At 56.8% G+C, this 23,281-nt stretch overlaps 1 protein-coding gene across 1 annotated transcript; it reads right to left on the reverse strand.

Moving 5' to 3' along the window:
• Positions 1 to 3,169: 3,169 nt before the first annotated feature.
• Positions 3,170 to 13,908, reverse strand: DBH (dopamine beta-hydroxylase). Its single transcript, XM_035555291.1, is given in 12 exon segments — positions 3,170 to 3,297; positions 3,300 to 3,499; positions 4,097 to 4,224; positions 4,868 to 4,927; positions 5,453 to 5,491; positions 5,605 to 5,748; positions 6,362 to 6,528; positions 7,783 to 7,885; positions 8,181 to 8,357; positions 9,697 to 9,954; positions 11,297 to 11,443; positions 13,567 to 13,908. Coding segments are annotated over 12 exon segments (1,893 nt in total).
• Positions 13,909 to 23,281: the final 9,373 nt, after the last annotated feature.

The raw sequence follows: 23,281 nt of genomic DNA on the forward strand, positions 1-23,281 counted from the left end.
ATCGAGGATGGACCGAGCGAGTCAGGTCCCTGCAAGGGGAGCCTCTGGATGCAGGGGAGGCGTGGGCAGGGGCTGGCTGGGATGAACAGGCCCTCCTGCATCCCCTGGGCCCTTCCTCTGGTCCAAGCAAGTGTTCTCCCTTTGCAGCTCAACAGCAAAAAGCATCCTTTTTCCTTTTTATTTCACATGTAGGTATTGAACGGAGTCGTTTTTCCTGCCAAAGGTTTGTCTTTCCCCCTGTTTCCCTCCATCCCCATCCCTCCCCCTTTCGAAATCCCATCACACAAGTATCATTTGTTCCCGTCCATTGGCATCTGGTCACGTCAAGGCGAATAATCCCTGGCGCAGCAGGGCTGCGGCAGGCGGCATCCTTCCCTCCCTCCCTCCGTCCCCCCTGGGGGTGTCAGCGTGGGAGAGCCCCCACAGAGCCACCCTGAACAAGACGGGCCCATGGGGTGCCAGGAAAGCTCGTGTGCTGCTCCCACGCTGCTCTTTGCTCCGTGCCTCAGTTTCCCTGCGGGGAAGCAAGGCTTCTCCCCCCCCCTTCTCCCCGGGGCCGTGCTGGGTTTGGCACAATAGCAAACCTCCCCATTATTATTCTGGGGGCGGAAAGCAGCATTACTCAGAGCCGGGCTTGCTAATAACGCACTAAATATAGCGCTTTCCATCCCCAGAGTACTTTCTGAACCGCTAGGGATGAGCCCTAACCCCCCCCCCCCGGGTGGAGGCAGGAGCCGGGGCAGGGATGGGGGGAGCGATGGGACGAGGCTCCCTGTGGCCACCCATGTCACCACCGTGCAGAGGCGCATCCCATCGCGGTGCTGGCACGCCGAGGGGGACCAGGAATCAGCTCAGACCCTCTTGATCTCACCCAGCTTGAGGGGCACGGAGGCAGCAGGATGAGGCCCTGGGGTGGGCGGGCAGTGAGGGACGGGCTCCCGCAGCGTCTCGGTGATGCTGGGAAGCGGCTGCTTCTCCCACTCGCCCTGCAAAGAGAGTTGGGCACCGTGAGACCGAGGGTTTTGGGCACCTGGCCGCTCCGCGTTTCTCCATGCTTGTAAAAACGACGTGATCTTTAATTCTGGGAAGTGTTTTTAACCCGAACCAGGATGTTTTCCCATGAGACATCACTAATTATTTATCTCGTAGGAGCACCTACGCATCCCAGCAGCGGAGCAGATGTCCGCGGTGCACCATATTGCACGAAGCCACCGCAATCGGGGAGCTTCCGCCCCAAAAACGCATTCCCCAGCGAGTCACCCGGAGACGGCTCCGAGCGGTGAGCCCCAGCAGCCCACCGTGCTCTCAGCCCAGGCTGTTCGCCAGCTGCTGGCGGGGAGCTTGGCTCAGAGGTGACATCTGCAACGTGCCAGCACGGTTCCTGGTGCGCAGCTGCTGCTGGGGGCGAGGGAGGTGGCAGCCGGGCAGAGCCGAGGAGGGGCTGGCAGGGCCATCGGGGCGAGGTGACCACGGGCAGCACAAACCCTCCAGCACCATGGGCGCTGCTTGCTTTGGGGGTGCTGCCTGCAAGGAGCAATTTTCCGGGGTTAGATCATGCGAAGGGCAGAGACAGCAGGGCTGGATTCGTCTCCTACGTGATTTGGTGGTCCGGCAAGGGGCAGGGGGAGCTCAGGCCAGGCTGGGCTCCCGTCTGTTCGCTCGTGCAGAAATGTCAGAGACGGGCAGAGCTACAGCGGGAGCGGGAGGAGGGCGGGCTGGAGACGAGAGGTAGGGCCGTGAGTCATCGGCAGGAGGAAGAAAGTTGGATTCATCTTTTCAGATGAAATTCCGTGGAGTGTGCGAAGCAAATCAGGCCAGAGCTTGCATCTGCACCTGGAAACCCTGGGAAGGGTGGAGGGGGCGGAGAACCCCTCCCGAAGCAATCAGAGAGGGGCAGCAGGGCAGGAGAGCACCAGCTGGAGAACCAAGTGCTTTTCTGTAACCTCAAGGCTTAGGAGAGCATCTGGGGGCTTGGGGCTGTGCCTGCCCCGAGGTTTGGCCCCAGCCCGGAGCCCACCTGCTAGGGTCTGCCCTGTGCCCTGCCGATCTCCTCCAGCCCCTGCTTTGGGAGGGCAGCGGGGGCGTTTGGTGGGGCTGTGGGGCTGGGTTTGGTGCCGGGAGAGAGCTGGGATCCTGGGGAACTGGCACGGAGACATCCCACCATGCTCACAGTGCCACCTCGGTGCGAGAAGGGGCTCGCTAAATAATTAACAGCACCACGTCCTTGCAGAGAGCTAGGCAGGACTGGGATCACTGAACTGCAGAAATGCGTGTGCTTAATTAGAAGCTGGTGCTTGTCTCTTGGCAGAAATGCTGTGGAATAAATGAGATGTCTTGAAATGCAGCTCGCTCCGAATGCACCGAGAGAGCGGGGGGGGGGGGGGCAGCTCAGCTCCCTGCTCACCTCGCTGCATGCCAGCATCGCCTCTGCTCCCCGCCAGCCTCTTCCCAGCCGCCCCCAGCCCTCTCTGAGCTCCCACAGTTGCCAGGGCTGTGATTAAGAGGCTTAATTCATAATTCTGCTGCTGCACAAAACTTCCGAGCCTCTTTTGTCGCTGCTCCAGGCTCTGCACAGCCGAGAGGTGAGGGTCTCCGGTGGCAGCCTGGCTCAGGGCTGGCAGGGGAAGGTTCCTGCCCCCTGGGGCTGACCTGGCTGGAGGGGTTTTACCTGGGAGGAAGGCTGATGGTCTTCCTCGCCATCAGCTCAGTGTCCTCCAGCACTGCAGTGGGCAGCACGAACTAACTTATCACGGAAGCTCATTACACTGATGAATGGCATCAGGAACTGATGGTGATAGGGACCATCAGTGGCTTTAAATCTTCATCATCATCATCAATGTCATGAGCATCATCACTGGGCCTGGGTTTTGTTTGTTGTTTTTTTTTTTTTTTGAAGCTCCTGTGGTCCTTTATCCTTCATGCCTTGCTGTAGCTCCAGGTTTGGAGATTGCACAGATGCAGTGCGTAATGAGCTTGCTCTGCTGGGACCTGACGTAATTGGCCCAAATCCTGTAAAATCACCTCACAGTTCTCCTTGCTTCTGCAGATAGCCCTGCTTTAACACTCGGGGCTGCTCAAAGATGTCAGTAAATCGCTTTATGCAAATGCACATCCTCTAATTGAATCCGCCCGAGCACACCCAGCGTGCCGGCGGCTGGGGCACGGTGCTTTAAGTGCTGCTGGTGCTGGGGTTCCCCGGGCAGCTCCAGCTCCCTGCTTTGGGGCCACAGGGTGCAGCCACGTCCCTAGCCCATCGAGGAGCCGATCGAGGAGGTTTTAGCCCTGGCCTGGAGTTTTGCCATGAAGCACGTCAGCCCTGGGTGGTGAAGCTGTACGTACCGGGAAGCGGATGGCCGAGGATTTGTTGCAGTGCATGGAGATGGGGGCGAAGCCGTAGAGGGATTTTAGCACGTCTCTGTTGAAGGTGTTCCAGGGGATGGAGGAAAACTGCTGTGGGACCGAGACCTGCGGGCATGTGCAGACCTCCTCGTCGTTGAACCTGTGCAGGAGAGATGCCAGGCTGAAAGGCAGCCAGGTGGGCTGGATGTGCCGCGTTCCTCCCGGCCTGAAGCTGGACCCAGGAAGGCTCCAGATTCTGCACATGGCAGCAGGAAACACTGCCATGGCTGGCACCTTCGGGGGAAGACTCGGGGCCACCCGCTGTGCCTGTGCCTAGGACGCCCTGTGCAAGGTCAGCACCTCACCCTCTCGCCAGGGGCAAATGAGCCTGTTTCTCCGGCAGCGTGGTTGGTGCCTGCCTGGGCTCATAAAACGTACTTTGCAGACAGAACTGCCTTGCACTGGGCCTTTCAGGGAAGTCCCATACCCAGAAAGGTCTCCTTTTCCTTGGGATCCCCTCTACCTCCAGCCCTAAGAGCCTGGAGCTGGTGCCTGCCCTGGGGGAAGGTGAGTGCAAGACTCCTTCCAGCCATGCCCCAGCACGTGGCTCCCCAAAACCTGCACCCCCCCAACAGCCCCAGACACCACCACTGCATATCCAGGGCCTGAAAACCTATTTTTATAACTTTTTTTCCAGCATTGCCAGCAAAGGGCTCGGCAGCGGCCCCTCTCCCCTTCGCACAGCCTCGCTCTGTACCTGTTCACGAGGCTGAAGTACCGGTGCAGGTAGCCCGGATCCACGGCGCTTTTGCAGAGCTCCAGCTGGGTCTGGGGGTAGTAGTGCACGTAGTTCACACACATCTCCTCCATGATGCCAAACCCGCCCTGCGGCACACACACGGGCGGGCTGGGGGCAGCGCCGGGCAGTAGCCCCCAAATTTTCCCCCCAAACGTCGGCCGTGCCAGTGTCCAGCTCAGCGCTGCCGGAGTCACAGGGGCAGCAGGAGGGGCAGAAGGGGGTATGTGGGCACAGAGCTCCCCCCTTTACGTGCACACACACCATCATGCACACTCGGCTCATCTGCCCACCCGCCCTTTGTGCAAGGACAGGCTTTCAGGCTGGAACGTGTGGTTTACATTAAAATGCAGATTCCCTGTAATCCCTCCGCTATATTTAGCTTCGTCCCTGTTGATGGTACCTCTGACAGGCTCCTTTTTTTTTTTTTTTCGCTGCCTATGTAAGGGAATAACACGCGCTGTCAAAAAAACGCCACTTCTCCTTAATTACAATTAATACCCAGCGGAACGGTTGGTGATGGGAATTAGAGTGGCAGACGCTACTTCTCGATTAGCACCTTAGCATCCCAGCTGCAGGAAGCGGAGTCCTGTGGGTTCACTTCCTTGCCACCCTTCTCCTGGCTTCTGGCTGTGATTTAGCCCCGGTCCATGCACGTGTTCCCCCCCCCCCCCTTTCCTGCACCTTGGGGTGCATGCACTGACCCCGCAGCGCGCACGCAGCCGCACTCACCACGGTCACTTGGCTCCTGTCCTCCGTGTTGTAGGTGCAGGCTGTGATGAGTTCGTCGCCCTGGGGGGTTCGAACAGACATGGGGGTGTGGGAAAGTGCAAAGTTCCCCCTCCCCAGTCAGCAAATATCAGGACGAGTGAACCCGTAACACAGTAGGACCTCCACGCTCTTTCGTGGTGCAAGTCCACAGACAGCATCGGTGCCCCCCCAGCACTTGCTCACCGTGCACCCCCCCGGGAGATTCCCTACAGCCATACCCCAGGAATTGTGTTTCCTGCTTTCCTCACTTCCTAAGAATTTCCTCCAGGCTAAAGCACCTTAAAAAAATCCATGTAGGGACATTTTGCATTGCCCAGCTTGTACCCAACATGGTGCCACGACTGCCTCCCCACTGCAGGGCCACCCCAGGAGCCTGAGCACAGCCCGGGGATGGCTTGGCTGGGCTGAGGCTTTTGAGCAGGACACCACGAGCAGCAGCAGCAGTGATAGAGCAGCGGAGAGGAGTCCAAGCCCCTGGGCCACAGTGGGTCTGTTAGGGAGTACTTGCTCTGATCGGAAACCGCCACGATTTTTGGAGCCACTCACCGGAAAAACTGCAACCAGCTCCTTCAGCATGCGGATCTCCTGCGAGGGAGGAGAAAAAGGCACCGGGTCGGAGCGGTGCTGTGCCCCGGCACCCATCTGTGCCCACGGGACGGGGTGTCCCATGGGTGCCACCTGCCCGCACGGCGCCGTACCTGGAAGTGAGGGCTGTAGTGGCCGTCGGCGTTCACCACCTGCCGCTCCCTGCCGTCCCGCGACAGCACCGTCACCACTTTTCTGCCTGCCAGGTGCGTGTGGAGCTGCGAGGCGAAGATGCGGATGCCGGCAGCAGGCAGCGCCTGGGGAAGGATGGCTTCAAGCTCCGTGCCTGGCCCCGTCCCTCTCCCCTCCCGTGCGTCCCCAGGCCGTGAGCTTGGGATGGGTCCTCCCTGGCTCCTGGAAGGGTTTTGGGGGCTGCTGGACCCTCGGGGCAGCCCAGAGGTGAGCTGTGCAGAGGGGTAGATGCTCAGCCTGCTGTCATAGCCAATTAATGCTATGCCATGCCCCAAATTAGCAGGATCTGGATGCAGCTTGCTTCCTTGCGCTTGTGGCACCGACGACTTCTTTCGGGTAGGCCCTATAAAAAATACCTACTAAAACTTGCCTGAGAGCAGGGTGGGCGGTTTGAAAACATACTTGAGCGAGCTCTTAAGGAACTCCCCAGGAAGCAGAAGCCAATCTTTGCATTTCCATAGGGGAAAGCACCCAGGCACGGCACAGCAGTATGTTTTCCTAGATGGCAACGGTACTCGGGGGAGACGGAGCAGCTGGCTCCCGAGGAGCTCTGCCTTCACGGGGAACTCAGCTCATCCCAACCAGCTGCTCAGGGCCACTTGCTGCTGGTTGTGGGCTGTGGGGTTTTTCTTTCCAGCACAACCCCAAGGGAAGGGGCTCGGAGGGCTGGGCACTCACCCGCTGGGTGCACTTGTCGGTGCAGTACCCGGTGAGGACGAAGGCGGTCTCGCCTGGGGGCACGGCCATCACCGGCGTGTAGACCAAGCCCAGCTCCATGATGCCGGCGTCGTAGCGGCGCAGGCTGCCCGTGTAGTAGAGGCGGATCCCCGAGGAATCGCGGCGCCCTAGTGGGCCAAAGGACGGGGTGGGAAGTCACTGCAGGAGAGCTGACAGCTCTCGGGTAAGGTCAGGTGTGAAAAATGATGCTCTGCTGCCACAGGTGTGGGGAGGGGTGCTCAAGCTTCTCACTCACAGCTTTTTTCATGTGTGCTATTCCTATTGTTATAAAATCCTTGATATTTTCATGCAAGTGTTGGTTCCCCAGAGAGGTCACCAGTTCCTCCCAAGATAAAGGTAAGGAGTGCCTTTGGAGAGCCCAGAGCAGAACAGGTCTCAGGGTGCTTTGGCAGACTCAGAAACGTGGCTCATTGCACCTTCTTTAACTGATACATCAAAAACACAAAGCCATGCATTTACTGAGGGCATGGCAAGAGGGGAAATACTGGTGGAGCAAGCACCCTCTGCATTTACAAAGCTCCTGGTCTCTCGTGCATTCGAGGTTGCTCTGTTTAACCTCTAGAGCCCACACGCAGCTGGGGGGGGCCAGAGGGAGCCCCAGGCTCTCGGGTGCTGCAGAGCGGAGCCGAGCCTGGCTCCCCGCAGCAATGGGGAAGGTGCAGACCCAAGGAGTTGGGCTGGGGCTGAGCCCCCTGTCTCTGGGCTGGAGCCCGCCAGGGGATAAGAATAAGGAGGGAGACACTGTTGGTTAACACACCAAAGCTGGTAAGTTATGAAAGACGTGAGCGCCGTATTTATAGATGTGTTTCTTCTCAAGTTGCCGAATGTGCTATGATTGATCTACAGTACATATGCTCCGGTCTCCTAAAAATACACTTGGGTAGTCAAGAAGTTACTTGATTTTATGTAAATGAAGAAACTGTGTTGTTTGGAATCCTTTTTTTTTTTTTTTTTAAATGTGTCTCCTGACAACGTTATCGAAGCAGGAATACCATTAAAGCAACATCCAAATCCCCCCATCCCCAGCCAGGCTGGTGCTGTCTCTCTGGTGACTTTGGCATCACTGATGCTCTTGGCTCTGAGCTCAACCCCCTCCACAGCTCCTTACACAGATGTCGGGGGGCACCCACCAGCAATCCCACTAAATATGGGGCTTGCCACAGGTCATAGCCCTGCAGGACCGATGTGCAACCCCACTGCTTGCTGGGCTCCCCTCCCCAAGCATCCTCCCTGCCTCTGGGCATGCACGAGATGGGTCCAGCCTCTGGTGACACCCCCGGCAGAGTGGCAGTCCCCACCACTCCCCCAGCTCTCCTGTGTCTCGCTGGCGAGGTGTGGGGCCACGCCACATCCCCACTCACCTTTGAACACCAGGGGGTTGTGATAGTGAATCTCAAGGCGCAGATATCTGGAGGAGCCCGGACCACCAAAGGCAAGCCCTGCTTCTTCGGGATAGTAGAAAGCCTGGAAGCAGAGGGAGGGCATCAAGGGAGGGGGTGTCACATTGATTTAGGGAGCCAAGGGCATTAGGGGAGGGGATGTCACATTGATTTATGGGCTGGGATGGAAATGCAGAGGTGTCCTGGGGGAGATTGGGGGGGGGGGGGGGGTTAAAAGGGGCTGAACCCAAATCTCAAATGGGGTTGGAGCAGCCCACACAGGGATGAGTCAGGCACCCATTCCTATGAGAAAGGACTAGGAAGGGTTGGAAGATGGCAGGAAAGGTGCCCGGGAGTGAGGGGTCCCATCGTGCACCCACCTGTGCGCCCATGGCCCACGCGGCAAGCACGTGCCGGCAGTAGTTGAGCTGGTCTGGCTTCATCTTGGCGTCGCAGGGCCCGTTGTAGCGCGGGATGCTGTCCAGCTCGGCGGCGCACTGGAAGACTTCCATGTGGTGCACCAGGGCTTCGTTGCCCGCCGTGATCACTGGCTCGTACTGCAAAGCAGCGTCCAAGAAGGAAGGGGAGATGTTAGGACCATTTGCCAAGGCCCCGTCCCTGAGCATGCTGTTTGTGCAGCCCAGCGTGGGTAAGTCTGCCCTCAATTCTTGCCATGAGATGGGGAGGGAAGGTTGCTTCGGGCACATGGACCGAGGACCAAGAGCTTTTGGCTGGCTTTGGGACCAACCCAGAGTCCACCAGAGCTCGTGGAGAAACACCTCGTCCCTTCCCCGCAGGTGGCTGCACCTGAGGAGCAGCAGAGCTCGGGCTGCTTCGTGGTGACCGAGTCCTTTGCAGACTTGCTGGGCTTAGAGGACTTTGGTTTCTCACAAAGAGGGTCCTGGCCCCACTGCCCGCAGCTACCGGGTTTCATGCCCAGCCAGGAGCTGCTGTTCTGGGCACAGGCGGGGGGGATTTGGGTAGAAAGAGTGACTTCAAACGCCTGAGGAATGGCTCCGGCTAAAAGCGCCAGCTGTAGAGATGATCTGCAGCAGCGGGAAGATATCAGGAGTTACGCACTTTTTACTTACACACAGATGATTCATTTCGCACCATCTGTTGGGGAGAAAATCCTCCTTCTGAGCTTTCCTTTGCAGCGTCGCCTCTCCCCTATAAATCGCTGAGCGCTCGCTTCAGCTCCTGTGTCAGGCTTCCCCTCTCCCTGCTGCGTGCTTTTGGCCCCGCGGGTGCCGGGTCATGCTGTGCTGGGGGTGATGCTCCCAGCACCTCAGGATGGGCACTCTGCTGCCACAGGTCTCTGTCTCCCCCCCCCCAATTGGGGATGTGACCCGAGCAAGTGCAATGCAGCCGCACAAAAATTGTCTTTATCTGTATGACTTTTTTTTTTTTTCTTTTTTTGCAATATGCCTGATCTGTTAGAGGGCAGTTCATATTCTGGCTTGCTCTGCCCTGCCCTGGCCAGGCTTGTTAATTTGTTTGCTGTGTTTATGTATTCCTTGTGGCACATGGCGAGCCATAATCCTGCCCCTGATGGCTGCAGCTCTCTCCTCTGCAAGGGAGCTGCTCTGAGCCCTGCCCTGGTCCCCTTTCAATGTGCCAGGAGAAAAGTCACCGTGGTCCCCATTCAATGTGTCAAAGTCACCAACCTGCTACCAGATTCGGGTTCTCTAGGGGATGTGAGGGTGCTGCTGGCTGGTGGGCTGGCTCAGGGAGGTGTTTTGGTGCTCTGGGGGTGCATTTGGGACTGAAACCCTCCCTGCGAAAGGGCAGGGGAGAGGTGGGCTTTGCAGAACAACTTTGAGGGACCTGAACGCAGCTGCTGAGATGCACCAGGGAAAGCATTTCTCCTCTTTCACCTCTTCTCTTGCCTCTTACCATGATGATGTGGTGCTTGGGGAAGCCGTCTGGCAGCTCTGCCATATAACACCAGTAGGTCGTCTCCTGGCTGGGGATAACGACACCGGGGGCCGTTATCTCCATGGTCTTCATGTCGCTGGGCAGCTCGGGGATGGTGATGTTGGGCTTTAGCAGCTGCACCCTCTGCAGCCCCCTGTGGATGGCAGAGATGTTGATGGCTTGCAGGGAGCGGACGGGTTTCTCCAGGATCCCATAGATGAGGTGCACGGTGCCGTCCTGAAGCAAGAGCAAAGCGTGGCCGGTAGTTTTGTGTGTAGGATACCAGAGAGTGTGAATCTCATGAACAATTGGCACTGGTACTGGTGGCACAAATTTGGAAGTAGGCCCTAGCCCCTCTCCAAAGGGGAAACCATCCTGGCTTCAGCAGCATCTCTCTTTGCTGGGCTGTGCCACAAAGCCTGTAGATTTAGGGGAATTTATTTCACTAGCATGTTTTAGCATCGAGTGATGATCACAGAGAGTTCGCTACCAGTTGAGAGAGCCTGGAAAGCTTTCCCTACGTGGCATCGGTTTCCAGCAGAAGTCAATACTGCTACCTCACACCTCTCCCCTGTCCCTAAAGGAACGGCTCCTCTCTGCTCCCTTGGCCCTCCTGAACTGTGGGCTGGGGTGGCCACGTGGATCCAGACCCCGGGCAGCAGCTTTGGGGGGAGCAACAGAAACAAAACTTCTCCCCCAGACCCTTTCTGCCAGCTTCTGTTAGGGCATCAGAGAGGGTCTGCTGAAAGCACAGTGGGCGAGGAAGGTGCTGCTGAAGGCACTCAATTCTGGACAGGAGGTAAGAAGGAAAGGAAAAGGGAGTCATTTTCTCTCCAAGGCTAAGAATAAAGACCTGCAAGTCTTTCCCTGGTTCACACAGATATTTTTTCCTCCGGGGCTCTCCGTGTTTTGGCAGACACCTCTCACTACAAGGCATGCCTCTGAAAACTAGCAACAAAACCTCAAGGCTGCTCTGTGCCCATGGTGGCTTCCAAATACCCTGTCCACCAGAGGATTTCATCTCAAATGAGCCTCGTGGAGATCCCTGCCTCCACCCGGGGGCTGCCCCTTCTTGTCTGAGAACCCGAAGCTCTTTGACATCCCCAGTGGGGCCGTTCCCACCACCCACTCGCAGACCCAGATGCTCACAAGCACGCAGCCCTGGCTCCACTTGCTGCACCTTCGCTCGGCTCCTGCAGCCCCCCCCTCTTTGCCTCCCGTTGAGCAACACCTCTTCGTAACACTCCAAACACTTGGCTCCCGACTGCAAGCCCGAGTGATGCAGGAGGGTATTTATATAGACCTAGCACACGCTTACCAGGAGTGGATGATGCAAACGAGCTGAAATCTACGCGTTAGAGAGGTTTTTAAGGGGTTGTAAATAGATGGTGACAAACATTACTCATGGCGCGGGGCTGACATCTGTAGCACGCTTCCTTACTGCACTCAGCAGCACAAACACCCGATGCCATCCCAAAAACACAACGGGGGTGAGGTCTGACCTGCAGGCTGTGGGGTTGGAGCTGTGGGGTTGGGATGGGGCCGGCGGTGCTGCACTAGGGTGAGGGCGATGCCGTACCTCTATAAGGTAGTCCTTGGGGTCACAGGTGCTGAAAGCTCTTCTGAAGAGGATGTAGAACCCCTCGGCGGCGCTCTGAGCCCCCAGGAGCTGGTAGTCCTGCTGCGAGTCCATGTGGAGGTGCCCCTTGGCATCGCTCCAGGCATCCTGCGGGAGGACAGCACCCGGTAAGCTGGGGGGCTGCGCGGATCCTGCACAGCCCCGGGGGGCACGGTGGGGACCTCCGGTGGTGCACGGGTTCTCCTTTGGTTCACCAGCCTTTGGTTCACCCTCCCTTGGTTCACCAGCCTTTCAGAGCTGTGAAACACCAGACCCAGCACCGATATTCTGCAAAAAGACCTTTTAGAGCTGACATGCATTTGGGGAAAGGAGCTGGGGGGGGAAAGCCTGCGGGGTTGCATCAGTCTGTGCTGTTCTGGGTGTATGGCTGGGGGCACTTTCTGAGCAGGGTGATGTGTTTTCCACGACCCTTGCCACAAGCCAGCTGCTCTCGATTTGAGATCAGCCCCCTGATGGGCTGCAGAGTCAGCCCTTTGAACCACAAACCCCCTTTGATGCCCTGAGCTCGCTGTGGACAGATTGTCCCAGGAGCCAGGCAAGGCTGAAAACTGCTCTCGGTTAATGGTGGTGACAAAGCCACGCTGGGAAGCAACGCGGTAGGCTCCTCCTGTGCTTAGGGATTGGAAGGGTTGGAGTAGAAATTTTATATATAATATAAATAATTTTAATAATTTGGATTTGAACAACATCTTTGTCTTGACTTTTGCATCTCTTGTTTGTGGCTTTTGTTTACCAAGAAAAGGCCCCTGGGAAGTACCTTGCAGCACCAATACCAGTGGCACTGGTTCTCTCGTCTCGGGGGAAGAAATAAAAGAAAAAGAATAAAGCGTCTTGGCATCGTTTCAGCCAGAAGTATAGAGTGATATTTCAAGAACATATTGTCCTTAGAGGGGGAGAATAAAATCAGCTACATGAAGCTAGCATGACATTTGTTTTCATAGGAGTGCGTTGTGCAAATTAATCTCATAGTACATGGGGGGGTGAGCAAATTTGGATCTCTTTAACAGCTGACATCCTTATCCAGCAGAAAGACTGCTGGGAGAGAGAAAACCAGGACTGTAGAGGTTTACAGAGAGCTCCTTGCAGGATGCTGTTCAGCACCAACTGAAAGAGAGAGCCCCAATGCTGCTCGGTGTTTAATTCAGCGCTGTTTGTCTTCCAGTGAGCACAAGAAGGCAGATTAGCAATGATCCTTTATGTTTTTTTTAACATGATGCTGTGAAATACTGTAGCATTTGGGTCATCACACATCCTGAATGGCTGGTAATTAGCAGGAAAACAGTACAGATAATAAGCCCTCCTTTTCATCCTTTCATTACACTGCAGATCACATTGCAGCTGATTGTGAAAGAATATATTTTATGGCTAATTTCAAGTAAGCGGAGAGGTAAAATTTAACTTACTGGAAAGCTTCACACAGGGAAAATGTGAATTGCTTTCTGCAGTGAAGCGCAATTGCAATAAACCTAATGTGGTGATCTGGGGACAGGGAGCTGCCGGAGGGCACAGGGTGAGGTGTTGCAGCTCCAGCCCTGGCCGAAAGAAAAACCACAGGAGAGCCTGGACAAACGGACTGTGTAAGAAAGGACAAAAAAAAATCAAATGGCAAAACTACAAACAAGTTCCCCCTCCCCATCTGCCACCACCAGGCATTTGCATACCACCCAAATACTTCTGCCTGTTTCATTTCTGATAACACCAAGCTGCTGGCAGGCGGCCGTCGGGTTGGGTTTTCCTGTGTCCTGTTGATCTCTGCTGTAGCTGCAAACGTGAGTTGCAAGCGGCTTATTGGCGCTGGCAGGAGCAGACTTGCTGGTTGATAACTTTTGCACTTTCTCAAAGTCAGGAATGGGAGCGGTGGTTAATTTTTAATGCGGCTGAGGGCAGCGCACAGGCGAACCAAGCTGTCGATGCAGCCTGCGTTTGCGTGGAGCTGAGCTCTCTGTGCAACCACCTGTTGGAGCGCTTGCGGATGAGTAGAGCAGAATTACTGCATTTATCCCTTTCTCTTGGGATTTCAGATCCTATACCAAGCCCGCAGCATAGACCTCTGGACCAGAACCCCCTCAGCCCTTTTGGACCACTTTCATTGAGCAGCGAGAGCAGTCCAGCCCCGCTCAGCCCCGTGCCATGCTCTGGACCAGCTCTGCCCCAATAAACCAGAGCAGATTCACCCGTCGGGCAGCCATGACAAAACACGTGCAACTCACCCCAAAATACGAGCTGTGCCCGTCGCTCCAGAGCACGGCCAGGTCCGCATTCTCAAACTCTCCCCGGTCCGACATCCCGAAGAGGAGCCCAAACTTGAGTTCCCTGCTGAGGATCTGGAAGTACACCGCTTGCTCGGGGTAGCTGACGTTCCAGGAGAGCTCGAGCAGCCCCTGGGGATCGAGGGGCACCTTGTAGGGAAAATAGGTGCCGCGGGGCGCCGAGCCCTGCAGGGCGACCACCAGGATGACCAGGAACACGGCGATCATGGTGAAGTACACGGACGCCACCTCCCGCAGCTTGAAGCTGGGGCAGGGGCACGGCTTGCTGCCGGAGGTCTGCATGCTGGGCAGGACGGCAGCCGCCCTCCTGGCTTTTGCCATTTATGCGCTGGCCCTCCTGGGCGAGCCGGGTAAGCGATACTCTTTAATTGCATTTGGTTGTGGGGAAATTGGATTGTGGTATTGACCCCCCCCCACCCCCCCACCTCCTGGCCAAACACTTGTCATTCTCTGCCTCCCCTTAATTGGCTCTAATTGCACATGGACATTATCAATAGCAATTGAACTCGACTGGGCTGATGTTATTTGCTCTTAAATCATCCTTAGTGGCTGCAAAGTGCCGCTTTCTTGCAAGCTGCTCCTTGCACGGCCATGCTGTGCCCTGCTGGTGCTGCCTGTCGATGGCTCTGTGTGGCCCCGCTGTGGCTCCCGTCGAAGGCCCTGCCTGCCTGCACCTTCGGAGGCGTTAAATAGTTGTTATTCCTTTGTTTTTGTAGCCGCTGGGACTTCAGCTCTGGTTTGAAGATACCCTTTTGTCCCCCACCACCCCCCTTCTCATTTCTTTGGCCTGCTGCGTTCTCTTTTGGATATTAACTTTTCTGCGTTAACCGGAACGAACAGCCTCAAGCTCTGATACACACACACTGCCTGGTTTACACTCGGAGCTTGTGGCCCCGTTTTATCAGTGCCAGCTCCCGTGACAAGCAGCGCCCTTGGATGCCTCCCGGAGTTCCCTCCGTCCCCGTGGAGCTCGGGTTTCGCCCGCGGTCCTTGCAGCAATGTCACCGGGCAGAGCCGGTTCCCCAGCACTGAGTAACGCGAGGGTGGAGCTCGGTGCCCGGTGTTGTAGTGAATCATCAACGTGTGCACCTCTGCTGCACTCGATGAGGGTTCTCATCGTGTCCTGAGACACGGCGGTTATCCAGGGGCACGGCGATCGACCCACAGTGCTCTCCTTGCAGGGTGACCTGTGGCTTACGGGTGCTCTCTCACTCAGCTTTGCCAGGCAAAGACCAACACAAAGCAAAGCTGACGAGCCGAGCTCTCCAGACGAGGGTGTCATCAGCAAACCCCAGCTGCTGCTGGTGTCAGCTTCGAAAGCACACGTCAGGATGGCATAGTGAGGCGATACCAGAGACGGGCTGGGAACGTTCCTTCCCCCCGAAGCCTCTCGGTGCCTGCAGGAGGTGGCACCGAACCCCGCAGCACCTTGGGGAGGCTGCAGCAGGCGGGGAGCAGCCGAGGGGCTGCACATCCTCGGTGGCACCGCTCAGCCCCTCCGCACCCTGCAGGAGGAGGCAGCGTCCCCGTTGTGCCCCCGGCTCCTGGGCTCGGTCCCGGCTGTGCTGAGCGAGATGCTGGGCTGGCAGCCTCAGATGGGTGTCCCTCGGATGCCAGCCCCGGTTCCTCGGGCAGACGGCTGGCTGCGTGACAAAAGGCCCTGAGAACAGATTTTTGCCTTGCCCCATTCCTACCCTCCAAGCACGGCTTCTCCTCCTCTCTTGGCTTTGTTTCCGAGTTGCAAGGGGAAAGAAGCTGCGCTGTCAGCGTGGCAGGAAGGAAAATGATCCTCGTCGGGGGGCAGGAGGGGGTCCTTAGCTAACGAGCTCTACCTCCGTCTATTAGAGATGAATCCCCAGGTTGCTGGCATGTGCAAGTGGAGCTCCTGAGCTTTCCTGTACAGAAGGAATTTGCAGCAGAACAGCATAAGGCAGGCAGGTCAGCTTGAAAACAGCTGAACTTTGGAGATAAGCAGTGGGAATTTACTTAAAGAGGAGAAAAAAATATGTATATCTCTCTCCCCCCTTCAGTTTCTCCAAGTCACTGCTCATAAATCCAGGCAAGAAGTGAGGATCAAGCCTTCCTCTGCTTGCTCCTGGGTTTATTTTAGGACTTGAACGAGATGTAGCAGTGCCAGTTTGCTGACTCCGACCCCCCAGCTGCTTGGGGCAGACACAGAGCGGGTCCCACAGGTGAGAGGGACACCGGGGGCCTGCGGGTCCAGCCTCTGGCCTCAGGGCAGAGCACAGAGACAAGGCACAGAGACAACAAGGTCTCGCCGGCGCTGACACCAGCATCATTGCACTGGTGCTAGCCCCTCCCAGAGCCCCTCTGCTCTGCTCCTGCAGAGGCTGCCCAATTTCCCCCAGGCACAGAAGAGCTAAGGGCACAGTGATGCACAGAGGACACCTGCAGAGTGCCCTCAGCCCCCGGAGAAGGGCTGTATTTTATGGACGACCCCCCCAGACCCCACGCTAGGTGCTGTATGACCCCCATAAGCCTTGCGTACAGGTAAGCAGGCTTAAACACAATTGACGCACTGAATTGAAGCAGGCAGCACCCCTCCGAGCTATAATCCCTGGCCTCACTAACGTGGATGCAAATTCGATTAAGGCGAGGGGGGGCACGGAGGGACGGCTCCTGTCTGCTCCCGCGGAGCCGGGGCGCAGCACACGCGCAGCATCCCGTGCCCCAGGGCTCTGGCAGTCACAGCCCCTGTCCGCGGCCAGATCCTGCCCTGCACCACTGTCCTGATCCAATTTCCTCGGCGCTGATGAGGTTAGGCAGCCTCTGAGTCAGGCTGGACCCGACGTGGTTGCAGAGGGAGAGGAGAGGTCTGGCACGTAGGGGAGATGCTCACGCAGGCAGGTAGGGCCCGGGGACCCTGATCGATGCTGTCTGCAATTCCCTGCTCTGGCCAGACCCACCCCGTGCCCCTGGGCTCCTGTCACGTTATTTCCCGACAGAGGCAGTCGCTGTTTAACCCGCAGACCTCTGTTCAAGCTGGGATGCTCAGAGGAGATGGCACCCACCAGTGGTGGGTGGGAAGAGGCGTTCCCTCCACATCACGCAGGAGTTTGTCCTACAGCATGAGAGCTGCAAAGGAGAGCAGCACCCTTGCAGAGCTGCTGCTCTTCCCAGCTTCTTGCTTCCTCCTAAGGTGTTTCTCTTTTTTGTCTTCCTCAGGGCCAAATTTTCTCTCTCTCACACCACCACAGGGGTCTCCCCAGATCAGGGACAGAACTGGACCTCAGCTGCCCTGTGGCTCAGCCGTGCTGCTCCTGCTTCTCCTGGAGGAGCCCGAGCTGCTCCGGTCTCTTCTGCCTCTCCTCTCCCCTCAGTCCATCACCCGTGGCTCTTTGCAGCTGGAAAGGCAGGCAGGTGGGCTGCAAAGAGCCCCATGGCACCATCAGGGGTGATGCAAGTGCAGGCAAAAGGTCAAAGCTAGGAAAAAGCGAGCATCGTTTGCTCCTGGGAGGCATTGCCTCGCTGGGTGCCCGAGGCCAGGTGGACAGTCAGGTCCTTCCCAGCACAACCCAGCATCCCAAAGACATCCCTCCCCTACTGCTCCCCCCAAAAGCTGCCACCGCCGAGCCACCTAATGAAATCCTCCTTGCCTGTGCATGCTATATTAGGGTTTCCATGGATATGGTACCACAAACACTGGGCTGTGGCTTTGTTATATAAACAGGAGAGATTGCCACAGACACCCAAAATATCTGAAAGGACAGGAAGAGACAAAGGCGGGCTCCGGGTTTGTTTATAAAGGGTTGCGTGATGCAGCGGGTAGTGCCAGCGGGAGGTGGGAGAGATCTGGGCGAGGTTCAGGAGCTGGAGCACAACCAAGGGGACATCTCGGTGATCTCGGACTCGGCAGCTCCCGGAGACTCCCTCTGGTCTTCCACAAGACCTTTTTAAAATGCTCAGAGAGGTGCAGCTGGCGGGGCTGTTTGCTGAGCCCGCTCGTGCCCAGGAGCTGTGCGCCCCGCAGATCACGGTGTGAACTGGACCTTCCTTCATGCTCAGGTACATCCCAGCAGACCTTGGCCCTGGTGGGGAGCAGGACCGATGGTGGTGGAGACGTGCAGTCTTCTGCTCTGCCAGAGCTGCCCACACCCAGCCCAGCTCAGCAAGACCGTCCAGCTCATCCTGTGCCGTCTCAGGTACAGAGAGTCCCTTGGACCGTTGGAGGAATCGTGTAATTCAAAGAAAAAAATGTCTCTAGAAATGGAGGTGGAATGTAAGGGAGATGGAGACATCAGTGGCTAAAATTGTATTGCACTCCCACTCCCCTGCCAATAAAAACACCATAAATAAAGTGGCTTTGCAATAACCAGCTCCACGCATTGTAGCACAGATTCACGAGTCCCTGCCAAGGACGCTCGAGGCAGGATAAGCCCCGCTCTAGGCTCCTTCTGCTAGGGAGCTTGCTCCAGTCCAAATATTCCCCTTGTGGGTGCTACCCCAAGCTCCCAGTCTGGGTCAGTGGCCTCCTCTTCCCGTCTCCCCTTGTCCCCTGTGGGTAACGTCCCCACCCCACGGCGCTGCAGCCCCCTTGGGGCTTACAATGCCCTTCTCCACGGGATGCTCACTTCCCACTGGTCTTCCCTCCGTGGCTCTCTGTGTGCGTCTGAGCAGACACCTTTCCACGCTTCATTATCGGGCATGTGGTGTTGAATACCAAACTCGGTAAGATTTGCTTTATCCTTTAACAATCCCCAGAACCGGTGTTTGTTTGTCAGACGCACAACGCCCTGCATGGCCCTTCTGCATTACCTGTCAGCCTTCATTTCGCAGCACTTGCCTTAACATTCGTGCGGTGACCCCTTGCCTCTCTGGAGCGGTTTTCTTTGAGCTGGTCGGGAACAGGAGCAAAAGGAGCTGAACTCACCGCGGGCACGGCTCCAGAGGAAGGGCTTTCTGCCAGGTGGTTGTTTTTTTTTGGGGGGGTGGGTTGGTGCCAAGCCCTTCTGTGTGGGGCTCTGCTCCCTGCTGCCAGCCTTTCTTGTTGCTTTTCCTCCAGCCATTGACGTCTGGCACGAAGCTGCTTCCTGAAGGTTGCACAGCAAGCCAGCCTCAGCATCAAGAGGAGCCAATTCATGGGGCCAAAAGAGCCCGAGGAGCTGGAAGATGGAGCTTAGCAGCAAAGGTCGGTGCATTGAATGACAAAGGCTGCACGTAGATCTGCCCTGCATACTTGATGTCTGTAACAGATGAGCTAGCAGAAGGTAGAATAAAGGGTGGCTGTAGTGGATGAATATGATTGACACCAGAAAACTCAACATGGCTTCTGTATGGGGAACACTTGCCATACTCTTGGCAGCCTTAAAGGGGTTGAATAAGCTTGAAGGGGGGGAATAAGCAATAAGAGAAACACAAGGGTGTGGTGGGCATCCTTAAATCCAGCCCTCTGCCTCTCTGTGCCCTTCCTTCGCTGTCCCTTGCAGCTGAAGCAATGGCTGTGGAGGAGCACATGGCAGTGCCAGCCTTGTGTGTCGGGACATGAGCTGGTGGGTGCGATGCAGCACCATGTGCCTGCCCCGTGCTGAGGCTGCTGCACCCAGTGAGCCTCAGTATTTGGTGTTGGGTGCAAGCTGGGGGTGCCCAACACCACAGGGGTGAAGCAGCTGGCTTGGGGAAGTGGGAACTCATCCACCCTGATTAAACATACTTATTTGAGAAGTTTCACTCCCCTCACAGGGATCAGCAAAGAGGTGCAACAGGGACGGCAGGCAAGGTCATGGCTCTGGCCAGTTCTTAGGGCTGTGCTTATGAGACAGGGGCTCCTATTTTGTGGGTGGTAAGAGCAGAGGGAGAAAGGTTTGCAGGCTCGAACCTAGAAACTGCTGTCCCTGCTGAGCTGCTGTGGGAGCAAAGCTGGTGGGGCACTGGAAGTGCATACAGAAAGCTGGGAATTGCTCCCAGCAGCAGCCAGATTCAGCTGTGGTTTGTGGCCATGTAAGCCATGGGTCAAATGGGGTCTCAATGGGAAGATGACACCTGTGCCACGATAACCAGGTGAAGCTGCTCCTCCCCTAGGGAAGGAGCAATCTGGAGGAGGGGAAAAAGCCTAGAAAGCAGGCTTGGGTGGTCAATGAAGGGAAATTCGTGCACGGTTTGATCCCAAGTCCTGAGGCAGGTGGCAGGAAACAAGAACTGGTGGGTGCAGGAGGGCAGCTTGGCTGCACGAACTCCCCCAGGGACTTGCACCGTGCACAACCCACCAGGGCCGTCAGAGGAAAGCAGCTGATTACAACCTGAACACCTTAACTTAACACCTACAAACGATTTGGCTCCTGGCTGCTGCTGTTTATCCCGCAGACTTGGCAGGCACAGGACACTTCCCAACCGGCAAGGAGGGCTGCTAGAAGTTGTGGCTGGCCAGTGGCCAGCTCTCAAGGCTATCGGCTGGCTCCCATGCTGCAGCGCCTAATTAGCGCTTTCCTCCTGTAAAAATGCACGTCGCAAAGTCTGGGGGATTACGGCTCTTCGCACTCCGTGCCTGTTCAGCCCCTCGCACAACAAGACCCTGCTCACAACAGACGACTTGCAACCGCTAGGTACCGAAACACCATATAAACCTCGGTCTCCTCGTCATAAAAACCTCGGTCTCCTTCAGAGCTTTGGTACCTGATCTTCACAGAATTGATTTTAGAGTAACTGGATCTCGTGTTAGAGGTCCACAAAATAAGATCTGTACTTGCTTAAGGCAGCGCAAGTATTCGCTAAGTCCTTGTTATAACATTGTTTTTCCTTGCTCCTGTCCTGGGTTCAGATTGAAGAAGAATTGCTTTGACATATTCATTAAAAAGGCAGCTTGGGAAGAAAGGAGGCTGTTTATTTCAATACAGGAATACAGCCACAGAAACTGAAATGAATGGCCCAAACAAAGAACCTCTATCTTTCATATTTCTGAACAAAAATACAAAGATAAATTGCTGGACAATGACGTTTGACCCATAAAAGTAATAAAAAGCTAGAATTGTTTTTTCTTGGCATAGCTTTTCAGCATGGTCTGCACGTAGTCCAAGCAACCTTGAAGCAAAGCTGAAAAGGAACCGTGATACAGACGGTTCAGCACTAATCAATACAGTCTATGATAATTAAACGAGAATAGCCTGAAGTAGACCCTCTAAAGATAACCTACGTTTTGCCCCCTTGCTTTCATTCCTGGTTGTCAGACTGGATGGCTTGTGTTTCAGCTCTGTGCACAGGCGTCTGAACTGCGTGCAAAGTGTGCTGAAATTACTGGCAGTAATTAGTTTATTTAGGGAGCAATTAATTTAATGCAACTGTTTCCCTCTCCATAGATTAAAAGAGTGCTATAAGCGATAGCATCTCAAGGAGAGCAGATGCACTATAAAAGGACCGGGAACTGATTGTTCCCATCAGTCAAGAAGGACAGAACGAGTGTCAATGCGCTCAAACAGAAGAGAAAAATGAAGTTTGCCATTACGAATAACTTTGGGACCACAGGCACAAGTCAGGCCAGGGAAATCAGCGCTGCAAGACAAGAGCCACGCGTCCCTATCGGCAGAGGTGCTCCGGGATGACTGCGCTTATCTCCCAGTGTTATCACAAGGAGGCTGGAGGGTGGCCTGCAGAAGGGTCCCTGCCCACCGCAGGAGCCCAGCAGCTTTCAGACAGCGTGGGGACGGCAGCCCAGGCTGATGGCGCTGGGTGCAGCTCGGCAGGGCCGTCACAGCCTCCCAAAATGTGCCCAGGGGAGCGCGGGCACTGCTCGGCTCTGCAGGGGGAAGGCAGGGGGAGAGCTGGGGCAGTTCGTGCTCCCCGGTCACAGCAGCCTGGGGACAGGGGACAGTGGTTTCAGTGCCGGGGGCTCTGGGGGCTCCAATCTGCTTGAGGGGTAACAGCGACTCAAGTCAGCAGGTTTTCTCCCACGTTCTGTCCCCCAGTGCTTCTCCCTTCAGCTCTGGGACACAATAATCTTTTCCCTTTCCACCTCAAGCATTCTGTGATACCACCCTGACACTGATGAAATCCCGTGGGTCGCCCCTGCTGCTGCTGGACGCGCCGTGTACGGGGCCAGCACCTTCAGAGACAGCTGTGGGCGAGGACTTGTAAAGTAGCTGAGGTCGTGCTGGAAGGGACACGGAGAGATGCTGCCACCGAAACCAGAGGGCAAAAACCTCAGCATGGTCCCCGGGACAGAGCCACATAACGTAAAAAGCCACGGGATGTCTGTGGGGCTGAATGGGCTATATGGTGGGGGGTCACTCCTTTTTTTCTCAACCCCCCCCCCCCCCCCCCTCCCCCCGCAGGGGGAGGATGCTTTCCCTGCACGGGGGATGAAGGCACCCGGGTCAAACCCCTCCCAGGCTCCATGCGGGGACAACCGGACCCCATTAAAGGGGGGGGGGGGGCGTTCCCGGTTCATTGGGGCCGAAGGGGGGGATGCGGGGGGGGGGGTGGGTGTCTCCATCTCGGTGGGTTCCACAGCGCAGCGGGGGGGGACCCCCCGGGGGGACCCCCCCCCCAGCACCTCCCGCTCGGCAGCGGCTTGCGGAGGGCGGGGATGGCGAGGGGGGAGGATGGAGGAGAAGAAAGGGGGGGGGAACCCCGCATGCACGCTCCGTGCTGCCGGGGCTGGGGGGGCGCAGCGCTGCTCCGCACCGCCCTCATTGGCGGCCCCGGCGGGGAGGGAGCGGCTCCCCCCCCCCCAACCCCCCCCCCGCACCGCCGCGGCTGCCGGCACCGGCCATGTGCCGAGAGGGTGCCTGCCGCCCGCTCCTCCGCTCAGCACCCTGAGCTGGCCTCGGCCTGGGCGCTGCTCTTGGTTTTTTTTGTTGTTGTTGTTGTTGTCGTTGTTATTTTGTGTTGGTTTTGATTTTTCTCTTAGTACCTTTTTTTTTTTTTTTTTTTTTTTTAACTCTTTCTTGTTTTCGTCCCTGCGTTGATGCGCTCCGAGCTGGAGACTTCGGGAGACGCGGTCCTCACCTGAGAGATCCGGCACGATTCCCCCCGAGCGAAGGTAACGGGGTCTGGGAGGGTGGCAGAGAAGGGATGGCACCTTGCCCCGTCCTTTGCCGCGGGGGGGGGGGGGGTCTTCCCTTTTTCCCCTCTTTCCTCCTCTTCTCCCCTTTTCCTCTTCCCGGTGCATCCTAAACTGGTTTTCTGCTGGGGTGGGACTGGGGCTGTGGGGCCCCGGCAGCTAGCCCCCAGCCCTGGGGGATGCCCACAAGGAGAGCAGGCAGAGGACGAGCCCTGGCTCCAGCGCTGGGGCTGGCAGGGGATTTGGAGAGGGGCTGAGTATTGCACAGCATCCGCTCTCCGAGAGCCTGTCTCTGGGGGACCAGTCAAGCCCGACCGCCTTAGAGCAGGATGAAAAACACCGGGGTGCTCCAGGCTCGGTGCTGCTGGTTCCTACAGCATCGCCAGCCTCAAAGCCTTAGCTCTGGAGAAGGACACGAAAGCCTCTCTCAGGGCTGGCGGGGGGAGATGCCCCCCACGCCGTGCCCTGGCTGGGTGCTCAGGTCGCGTCCTTCGCCCCGGGGACAGCTCGTCCTCCTTCCTGCACGTGGTGTGGGGACAAATGCGGCCTCTCTGGGTACCCCCTCTGGGCATCTCACACGGAACCAGGCAGCCAGGATGAGGGATCATTCCTGTCTGGCATCCTGGCTCCAAAGGACACAGG

The sequence above is a fragment of the Cygnus atratus genome, chromosome 19 (genome assembly GCF_013377495.2).
Source record: "Cygnus atratus isolate AKBS03 ecotype Queensland, Australia chromosome 19, CAtr_DNAZoo_HiC_assembly, whole genome shotgun sequence".
In the NCBI taxonomy this organism is placed as follows: Eukaryota; Metazoa; Chordata; class Aves; order Anseriformes; family Anatidae; genus Cygnus; species Cygnus atratus.